Below are 11351 nucleotides of genomic sequence, written 5' to 3'. Positions count from 1 at the left end.
AACTATACTTGTATTGTTTTTTTAATTTAATTTTGTGTTCTTAAAGTGACACTGTTATTGTCCTTCCTGTTTTTCTATTTTGGGACTATTTTTTTGATGTAAATTAGCACACTGTAGAGTATTTCACAGCATTTAACAGTATATATTTTTCAAAGTAAAATACATTAATCAAAATTTGCTGTAACCTCACAACAAATTAATATTTTTAAAAAAAATCAATAACTTTATATGTCATTGCATTTAACTTTACAGGAAAATAAATGTTACTGTGAAAGTCGTGCAATTATTAGCCAGTGACTGTTTATCAGTTTATTAATGTGCATTATTGCCCTGAATAAATACATTAAAAAAAATAGTTGTATGAATAACCTCTTGGCCGTGGGTTGGATTCAAGTGTGTAAAAATGTTTAATATGGACACTCACATATAACACATTTTGTAACAAAAATGTGAACATTTCTGCAGTTTTTTATGCATTATATTTTTTTAGATATAATAATAAAATCGTCATGAATACAACCGTTCCATCATGTCACGCGTGCATGCTGTGAAAAACATTATTATCTAAAAAAAAAAAAAAAAAAAAAAAAAAAAAAAAAGCTTTATCCTGCAGATTCGGCATTAATTGTCAGTCGTGTGTATTTCCGATTAACTGACGTATAGTTAATTGTTCAATGTGTGCTTATTTATGACACTCAAAGACAAATAAACAGCAGTTTAGTGCAGGGATTATTTTTTGTTGCACCATTTCAAATGTGCGTTACCAGGCTCTGATGCCCTGCAGAGTCCCCTGGCATGGCGGGGCCACAGTCCCTTGCGCGGGTTGGCCCTGCGTCTGCGCCCCCAGGGGCCCCAAAGTCATGCTCATGAAGGCGTTGGCCGCGGTGCTGGAGGGCTGCAGGGCGGGCAGACTCGTACAATAAGTGTTGCTGTAGGCAGAGTTGCTGTACGTGTAGGCCGGGTAGCCGCTGTAGCTGTACGGGCTCGCTGCGACCGAGTAAGAGGCGTTATAAGTCGGCGATCCAGTCAAACAGGGCCGCCCGTCGCGCACCAGCACCGGTACGTGCACCCGCCTCGGCGGCGGCGGAGGCGGCGCTGGATTGTGAGGATGGTGATGGTGATGGTGATGGTGATGATGGCCGACCATTTCCAGGGACTTGTCCTGCCGCTGCCTCTTGCATTTGTACCTGCGGTTCTGGAACCAGATCTTCACCTGCGTGGGCGTGAGCTTGAGCGAGCCGGCCAGGTGTTCTCTCTCCGGGGCGGACAGGTAGCGCTGCCGCTTGAAGCGACGCTCCAGCTCGAACACCTGCGTCTGGGAGAAGAGGACCCGGGGCTTCCTGCGGGTCCTCTGCTGCTTGCTGGCCGGCTTCTCGGCCTCCTCGCCCCGCAGCGACGCGCACACCTCTGCGCGGCGAGCACCGGTGGGAAGAGTAAAGCACACATGGCAAAAAAATGAATGTCTATATAAATCTGCATTTCACGAATTTAGCGACTCAAGTTAAAAAAAAAAAAAAAGTCAAATAAAAACCCAACCAACTTATTTATAATTTATATTTGTATTAATTATTTCCCAAAAATAACACATGCCAAAAACATATAACAAACAGAGGAAAAACAAAACACACAAGACAAAGCAACTCAAACTAGGGATGTCCGATAATGGCTTTTTTTTGCCGATATTCCGATATCGTCCAATTCTTAATTACCGATACCGATATATCAACCGATATCGATATATACAGTCGTGGAATTAACACATTATTATGCCTAATTTGGACAACCAGGTATGGTGAAGATAAGGTCCTTTTTTTAAAAATTAATAAAATAAAATAAGATAAATAAATTAAAAACATTTTCTTGAATAAAAAAGAAAGTAAAGCAATATAAAAACAGTTACATAGAAACTAGTTATTAATGAACATGAGTAAAATTAACTGTTAAAGGTTAGTACTATTAGTGGACAAGGTCTGCAAGGGATACAGTCCGTAAGCACACATGATTGTGCGTGCTGCTGGTCCACTAATAGTACTAACCTTTAACAGTTAATTTGACTCATTTTCATTAATTACTAGTTTCTATGTAATGTATGTGCAAATTCCAAGCTGCTGTTTTGAGGCATGTTTTTTTATTTTTTATTTATTTTTTATTATTATTATTTTTGTCATAAAGACATACAATCATGTGTGCTTACGGACTGTATCCCTTGCAGACTGTATTGATCTATATTGATATATAATGTAGGAACCAGAATATTAATAACAGAAACAAACAACGCGTTTGTGTGAATGAGTGTGAATGGGGGAGAGAGTTTTTTTGGGGTTGGTGCACTAATTGTAAGTGTATCTTGTGTTTTTTATGTTGATTTAATAAAAACAAAACAAAAAAAACCACGATACCGATAATAAAAAAAAAACATACCGATAATTTCCGATATTACATTTTAAAGCATTTATCGGAAATCTCTAAATAAAACCAAACAAAACAAAACACACATGTATATTATAGTCACTTATTTATTTGCAGAGTAATAAAAACAAACAAAAAAGATTGACATATTTTCAGATAATAATTCCAAATGTATACAAAATATTAATTTTCCGAGCTGACCAATATCTATTGTTGATTTCATTTTGGATCCCATCAAAAATAAATCTAATATTTCTGTAGCACTCCATTATCATTTTTTAAAACTATTTTATATATTGATTATTTCTATTGTCCTATTTATTATTGTATTTGCAGTGTTGTTGCACCATTGGACTATTTATTTGGCAATGTATATTATATTGTATAATAAGTAAAAATAAATACACAATATGTCAGGTAAGTATAATCGGGTTACTGTCTCGCAATATGTGTTATTATTTTGATTTTATAGCTTGCTGCATAAAATGATGTTATTATAGATAAATGACACGGACAGGAGACTTTAACACAGGGGTCTCCAAAGTGCGGCCCGCGGGCTTATTGCGGCTTTGCCCCTCGAATTGTGTTGGCCCGCAAAGTATTGAGATAAAATAAATAAAAAACGACAATAAAAACGTAAGCAAACTCAGCAGGCACGAGACATTGATACAACGTTGATTATGTCTTTTAAAAGTGACTTTGAAACAACTGTGCAAAATAGTTGTATTTGTTGATGGAGACAGCGTTGGTGTCCAACATTGGATCCATGTTGTTGGTTGGGAAATGACCACATTTCAATGGTCAAATCAACGTCACAACCTGACATTGAAAAAAGTAGTTAAATGCAAACCCAACAACTTATTTATTTGCAGAGGAATACAGTTATTTATTTATTAATATTTTCAGATAATAATTCAAAATGTAAACAAAATATTAATTTACCGAGCTCACCAATATTTTTGTTGATTTAATTTTAGAGCCCATCAAAAATAAATCTAGTATTTCTGTAGTACTCCATTATAATTGTTTTTGTTATTTTATATATTGATTATTTATATTGTCCTATTTATTATTGTATTTACAGTGTTGTTGCACCATGCTATTTGAGTGCGACTGAACTTACTGGACTATTTATTTGGCAATATGTAATATACTGTATAATAAATCAATGGTAAATGGGTTATACCTGTATAGCGCTTTTCTACCTTCAAGGTACTCAAAGTGCTTTGACACTATTTCCACATTCACCCATTCACACACACATTCACACACTGATGGTGGGAGCTGCCATGTAAGGCCCTAACCACGACCCATCAGGAGCAAGGGGGAAGTGTCTCGCTCAAGGACACAACAGACGCAACTAGGTTGGTAGAAGCTGGGGATCGAACCAGGAACCCTCAGGCCACTCTACCATATGTGCCACGTCAAATAAGAATAAACGCACGATATGTCAAGTAAGTATAATCAGGTTACTGTCTTGAAATATGTGTTATTATTTTACTTTTATAGCTTGCTGCATAAAATGATGTTATTATGACACGGACATGATAAAATAAAAATAAAACCGACAATGAAAACGTAAGCAAACTCAGCAGGCACGAGACAATGATACAACGTTGATTATACATACATGTCCTTTAAAAGTGACTTTGAAACAAAGTTGCAAAATTGTTATATTTGTAAATTGAGACAACGTTGATGTCTAATGTTTGATCCATGTTGTTGGTTGGGAAATGACCACATTTCAATGGTCAAATCAACGTCAAAACCCAACATTGATTAAACGTCGTCAAAAAGCATGTTGTTTCAACGTTATGTTTGAGTTGCCCAACGTCAGGACCTAATTCAACAAGTTCTCAACATTGCTTTAATGTCTTGTGCCTGCTGGGAAATGAATATGTAATAAGAAAAGGAAGAAGACTTGGAAATTGGTAATATGCTTTGTCACTTATAACACAAAGCCGAGACAAAATCGATTTCCTTTTTTTTATTGCACTCTTTTAAAATTAAAAAAAATATCAAAATGGCCCACACGTGATTTGGTGGAAAAAGTTTGGACACCTCTGCTTTAACAATTCAAATTATTGTGCACATTTGCCCCAAAATAACCCTATCAAACTGTCCGAACCGGAACCGTTTGACCATATCTTGTTTGTTATTTGAATTTCTCTTATTTCCACAGTCCCTGCCTGTCATTCAGTATGTCTTTTGTTTTCTAAACCTTGCATGCCCTTCATGTAAAGCTGAATTTCTCCTTGAGATGGACATCTCATCAAACTGACCGACATTTTGGGGATTACTTTTAAGCAGGGCGGTCAAAAATGATGAGTTAACTCGTGTGATTGATCACAAAACATTGCATTAATCATGCATTTATGCAGATTAATCACACTATTTATTTCACTGCGCTCTCTGGCAAATATCACTTCAAAACAATAAACCCAGATTAAAAACTGCACAACATTCTGACAATAGGATTGCATCTGTTTCCAAATATCAGGGTATTTTTATACGTTGATTTAAACCGGGGGTGTCAAAGTCGAGACCCGCGGGCCGGATCTGGCCCGCGAATGAATGACCTATGGCCCCCAGGGTGATATTTGATTAGTATTAGAACCGGCCCTCAGGCCACAGCCGCCTGCTGCTGTTTTGTACGCACCAATACTCTATCGGTGTTGGCGCTAGGAATTTTCAAAATGGGGTTTCAGGGACCTCCCTCAAATCATAAAAATGGGGTCCCACAGTACATTTTTGGGTCCCACTTTTTTGTAACCGTTTTGAAAAATAAATGTATGCATTATTATTTTAAATTGTGTTTTGGAAAAAGGTTGTCATAAACGTTACTTAATTCATTTTAAAAAAATAATACAAAAAAAAACAAATTTCAATGCATATGTAAATGTATCCAGTTGTAAACATTTATTCACTTTCTTTTTTCCTTCATGCATCTAAACTTTGCCGCTGCCGGTATCTTTTTCTATATTTTTATTGTAATATTTTTTTAAATGTGTTTGTTCTATTTTTGGCCAAAGTAAGACCAAGAAAACAATCTGAAGTTGCCTTTATTTCTTAGTTTTAATGCCATTACTGTAATATTCCGGCCCGCGTCTGCACACATTTTTCCTCCAAGCGGCCCCTGAGCTAAAATGAGTTTGACACCCCTGCTTTAAACGATGCATGCAAGTAATAACTCCAACTTGATGTCCAGCCTGTCATTCTAATGTGTCATTTTATGTGTAACTTGCCTCTTGGGAAGGACTCCCTTGAAAAAGAGGTTTGCAATATCAATGGTATTTTTTTCCTGGTTAAATAAAGGTTATACATAAAATAATCCAAAAATCAACAATGTGATTACTACACACTAAAAACTGCTGAGTTATTTTGCTAACCCAATTTATGAGTTGCGAGTGTTGGGTTACATTTTGGAGTTATTTTTTTGAAGCGCAATCAATTTTTGGAGTTATAAGGGTGTGATTATAACTAAATTTCTGGGTTTTCAAAATGATGAACCATTTTTGGGTTGTTTTTCAATGAGTAACGCATTTTTGGGTTAAAGGCTTTTTTTTAAATAAAAAATGTACTTTTTTGTTGAAGGGAATTTTATTAAAGATTAATCTCATTAACATTATTTCCAATCACACATCTTATGTACATGAAAATATTTGAGCATGCTATACAGAACTACTATGACCATGTAAAAAAAATGTCACTCATATCTTGCTTTTGAGTATATTTTAATGGAATAACAATTATTTTGATCAGTATAGCTGGGAAGGAGTAGGACAAACCATCAGTAAAATTGATCATTTTTAACCAACTATTGGGTCAAGGAGCGCTAAATTGCGCAACCCAATAGTTGGGTTTGGAATAACCCAACATTGTAGTGAGCATAACTCAGCTTTTGTGTTAAATAAATTCAACCCAATAGTTGGGTTATGAATTAACCAACATTGAGTTAGCATAACTAAATGTTTGGGTTAAATAATTCAACCCAATAGTTTGGTTGGGAATAACCCAACATTAAGTTATCATAACTCAACTTTTTGGTTAAATAATTCAACGCAAAAGTTGGGTGGAAAAAATTGACCCAAAATGTTGAGTTAAAATAACTCAAATAAGGGGTTCGTCCTTTTCTGAACCAGTAGTTGGGTTAAAATTGGGTTATTTTTTAACCCAACATTTTTTAGTGTGTTTTAACTGTTGAAGTGTCCAATTTTGAGGAATTAAGAATAAGAATACTGTAAAATAGAGTGTGTGTGTTTTTTTTTACTTACTTTAGATAAACAGTTTTTGCCATAAAATATACAGATTTTTTTATTTTTACACACACTAAAAAATACCGGGTTATTTTGATAACCCAATTTATGAGTTGCTAGTGTTGGGTTCAATGTTGGAATTATTTTTATGAATAGCAATCCATTTTGGGGGGTTTTAAGGGTATTATTTTAACAGAATTTCTGGGTTTTCAAAATGATGAATCATTTTTGAGTTGTTTTTCAACAAGTAAGCATTTTTGGGTGAAAGGCTTTTTTTTTTTAATGTTAAAAAGTGACTTTTTTCTTGAAGGGAATTTTATTATGGATTAATCACATCAACATTATTTACAATCACCCAACATTGAGTTTGCACAACTCAATTTTCGGGTTATATAATTCAACCCAATAGTTTGGTTGGGAATAACCCAACATTAAGTTATCATAACTCAACTTTTTGGTTAAATAATTAAACGCAAAAGTTGGGTTGAAAAAAATCAACCCAAAATGTTGAGTTAAAATAACTCAATAAGGGGTTCGTCCTTTTCTGAACCAGCAGTTGGTTTAAAATGGGTTATTTTTTAACCCAACATTTTTTAGTGTGCAGTTTAAATTTATAGTAATTTGTTGTGTGAATGTGAGTGTGAAAGTTGTCTATCCATCTGTGTTGGCCCTGCAATGAGGTGGCTACTTGTCCAGGGTGTACCCTGCCTTCCGCCTGAATGCAGCTGAGATAGGCTCCAGCGCCCCCCGCGACTCCGAAAGGGACAAGCGGTAGAAAATGGATGGATGGATGGATGTCGTTATATTGCTATAATTACAGTATTTTACTGTGAAATAACAGTTAATTGCTGTGAAATATGAGGGTATCAGATTTTTTGTACTGCCATTTGTTTTAATATTACATGAAAGTAAATCTGGCAAAATACTGTTAAATGCTGTGAAATCCTGGAATTTTTTAACCCAACATTTTTTAGTGCGCAGGACTCCCCTTGAAAAAGAGGTTTTTAATATCAATGGGATTTTTTTTCCCTGGTTAAATAAAGGTTATATATAAAATAATCAAAAAATCAACAGTGTGATTATTATAATATTATTATTTTTTAAATGACAGTACTTTTATGGCTAAATATAGCATCATGGACATTTGTTTTTATATCCTGATGATATTTGACCTCAATAGTTTAAGTGTGCTTTTAATGTTAAAACAGCATGTTGCACTTCTGCACAAAGTGTGGTATGATAAAATATTTAACATTTTGCGGTTAAGTTATTACCGTACTGATTTTAATGTGAGTTGCATTTACTGGTGTCTTGGTCCTCTTGGAGGTCCGCGGCTTTGGGTTGCGCAATTCAGCGCTCCTTGACCCAATAGTTGGGTTTGGAATAACCCAACATTGTAGTGAGCATAACTCAACTTTTGGGTTAAATAATTCAACCCCATATTGGAAATAACCCAACATTAAGTTACCATAACTCAACTTTTTGGTGAAATAATTCAACGCAAAAGTTGGGTTGAAAAAAATCAACCCAATATGTTGAGTTGAAATAACTCAATAAGGGGTTTGTCCTTTTCTGAACCAGCAGTTGGTTTAAAATGGGGTTATTTTTTAACCCAACATTTTTTAGTGTGCAGTTTACATTATATTAATTTGTTGTGATATTACTATAATTACAGTATTTTACTGTGAAATAACAGTTAATTGCTGTGAAATATAAGGACATCAGATTTGTTTTACTGCCATTTGTTTTAATATTACTTGCAAGCAGATCTGGAAAAATACTGTTAAATGCTGTGAAATCCTGGAATTTTTTCCACAGCGTGTACAATAGTGTGCAACGCATGCAGTACCCCTCAATAAACAAATTAATGTACAGTAATTTTTGGGTAAAAGGCTCTTTTTTTTTTTTTTTTATTAAAAAGTGACTTTTTTCTTGAATTTTATTAAGGATTAATCTCATTAACATTATTTACAATCACCCAAAATTAAGTTATCATAACTCAACTTTTGGGTTAAATAATTCAATGCAAAAGTTGGGTTGAAAAAAATCAACCCAAAATGTTGAGTTAAAATAACTCAATAAGGGGTTCGTCCTTTTCAGGAACTAGCAGTTGGGTTAAAATGGGGTTATTTTTTAACCCAACATTTTTTAGTGTGCAGTTTAAATTTATAGTAATTTGTTGTGATATACTATGATTACAGTATTTTACTGTGGAATACCAGTTCATTGCTGTGAAATTGTATGTTTAACTGCCATTTGTTGTAATATTACCTGCAAGTAAATCTGGAAAAATACTGTTAAATGCTGTGAAATCCTGGAATTTTTTAACCCAACATTTTTTTTAGCGTGCAGGACTCCCCTTGAAAAATAGTTTTTTAATATCAATGGGAATTTTTTTTTCCTGTGAAATCCTGGAATTTTTTTTCACAGCGTGTACAAGAGTGTGCAACGCATGCAGTACCCCTCAATAAACAAATTAATGTACAGTAATTTTTGGGTAAAAGGCTCTTTTTTTTTTATTTATTAAAAAGTGACTTTTTTCTTGAATTTTATTAAGGATTAATCTCATTAACATTATTTACGATCACCCAAAATTAAGTTATCATAACTCAACTTTTGGGTTAAATAATTCAATGCAAAAGTTGGGTTGAAAAAAATCAACCCAAAATGTTGAGTTAAAATAACTCAATAAGGGGTTCGCCCTTTTCAGGAACTAGCAGTTGGGTTAAAATGGGTTATTTTTTAACCCAACATTTTTTTAGTGTGCAGTTTAAATTTATAGTATTTGTTGTTATACTATGATTACAGTATTTTACTGTGGAACACCAGTTCATTGCTGTGAAATTGTATTTTTAACTGCCATTTGTTGTGATATTACCTGCAAGTAAATCTGGAAAAATACTGTTAAATGCTGTGAAATCCTGGAATTTTTTAACCCAACATTTTTTAGCGTGCAGGACTCCCCTTGAAAAATAGTTTTTTTAATATCAATGGGAATTTTTTTTCCTGTGAAATCCTGGAATTTTTTTCACAGCGTGTACAAGAGTGTGCAAAGCATGCAGTCCCCTCAAGAAATGCATTCATTTACAGTCATTTGTTGTGATATTACAAATTATTAGTATTTGTCTATGAAATAACAGTTAATTTCAGGACTCCCCTTGAAAAAGAGTTGTTTTAATATCAATGGGGGTTTTTTTCCCCCTGGTTAAATAAAGGTTATATATAAAATAATCCAAAAATCAACAATGTGATTATTATAAAATTATATATTTTTTAAATAACAGTACTTTTATGGCTAAAAATAGCATCATGTGTTTTAATATCCTGATGATATTTGACCTATTTAGTTGAAGTTGAATGTTAAAGCAGCATGTTGCACTTCTGCACAAGGTGTGGCATTGATCAAATATTTAGTTTTGAAAAATTATGTACCGTGTCAACACATTTTTTGGGTGAGTTTTGCCAAAGTTGTTACCCTACTGATTTGCACTTACTGGCGTCCTGGTCCTCCTGGAGGTCCGCGGCGTGCATCTGCACCGGGTGCCCGGCTGCAAACATCTCCGCCGGCAGCCCGGACTCGCCCAGCCGGTCCGGTGCCGCCAGCACGCCGAAGTAGGACATCCGCTCGTCGCTCTCCGACAAGCCAGAACTGATCGGACTCGGACTGTCTCTCCCGGCCAGCATGCAGGAGGGCGGCGAGTCGCGCCCGCGGGACCCGGACTGCTGCAGGCAGGAGATGAACTGCAGCTCCTGGGACTGTCGCTGCAACTCCAACTTCAGGATGTCCTTGACTGAAAAAGGCGTGGTGGAGGACGTTAAAGCCGGACTCGGGAGCATGATGGTGAATATCTGGGGACAATTTGTAGGATTTTTTTTTTTTTTTTTTTTTTTTTCATGCAGACCGAGGAAAGAGCGGAGCAGGAGACATATCCCCCTGCAGGCTGCACTTGTGTGTGTGTGTGTGTGTGAGAGTGTGTGTGTGTGTGTGCGTGAGGCTGAGGAGGGGGTCGATCCTGTTTGGTTGGCTTAAATTGAGTTCGACAAAGATGCTGTCATCTCCACGCCCCTCCCCTAAGACTCTCTCTCTCTCTATCTCTGCATCTTTTAGGACAATTCCAACCTCATTTAAGTTAACACTTAAAGGCCTATACTGAAATTATTTTTTTTATTTAAAGGCCTACTGAAATGAATTTTTTTTATTTAAACGGGGATAGCAGATCTATTCTATGTGTCATACTTGATCATTTCGCGATATTGCCATATTTTTGCTGAAAGGATTTAGTATAGAACAACGACGATAAAGATTGCAACTTTTGGTATCTGATAAAAAAAAGGCTTGCCCCTACCGGAAGTAGCGTGACGTAGTCAGTTGAACATATACGCAAAGTTCCCTATTGTTTACAATGATGGCCGCATGAAGTGAGAGAGATTCGGACCGAGAAAGCGACAATTTCCCCATTAATTTGAGCGAGGATGAAAGATTTGTGGATGAGTAAAGTGCAAGTGAAGGACTAGTGGGGAGTTGAAGCTATTCAGATAGGGAAGATGCTGTGAGAGCCGGGGGTGACCTGATATTCAGCTGGGAATGACTACAACAGTAAATAAACACAAGACATATATATACTCTATTAGCCACAACACAACCAGGCTTATATTTAATATGCCACAAATTAATCCTGCATAATA

The 11351-nt window shown here is 35.6% G+C and overlaps 1 protein-coding gene across 1 annotated transcript; it reads right to left on the bottom strand.

Moving 5' to 3' along the window:
* Positions 1–584: 584 nt before the first annotated feature.
* nkx2.3 (NK2 homeobox 3) lies at positions 585–10723 on the bottom strand. The gene is made up of 2 exons (XM_062058173.1): positions 10160–10723; positions 585–1407 (listed from the first exon to the last, which is right to left on the bottom strand). The coding sequence occupies exons 1-2, from the start codon at positions 10500–10502 to the stop codon at positions 761–763; spliced, it is 990 nt and encodes a 329-aa protein (XP_061914157.1). The 5' UTR covers positions 10503–10723; the 3' UTR covers positions 585–760.
* Positions 10724–11351: the final 628 nt, after the last annotated feature.

The sequence above is a fragment of the Entelurus aequoreus genome, linkage group LG09, assembly GCF_033978785.1.
Source record: "Entelurus aequoreus isolate RoL-2023_Sb linkage group LG09, RoL_Eaeq_v1.1, whole genome shotgun sequence".
Lineage (NCBI taxonomy): Eukaryota > Metazoa > Chordata > Actinopteri > Syngnathiformes > Syngnathidae > Entelurus > Entelurus aequoreus.
This window is presented reverse-complemented; position numbering and strand designations above follow the sequence as displayed.

Bases quoted from the DNA above. Each gene is read 5' to 3' on its own strand.
- nkx2.3 (XM_062058173.1), bottom strand. From the start codon at position 10,502: ATGCTCCCGAGTCCGGCTTTAACGTCCTCCACCACGCCTTTTTCAGTC. The intron at 1,408-10,159 runs GTAAGTGCAAAT...CTCGCCGCGCAG, and splicing joins CCAGGAGGACCAGGACGCCA to AGGTGTGCGCGTCGCTGCGG.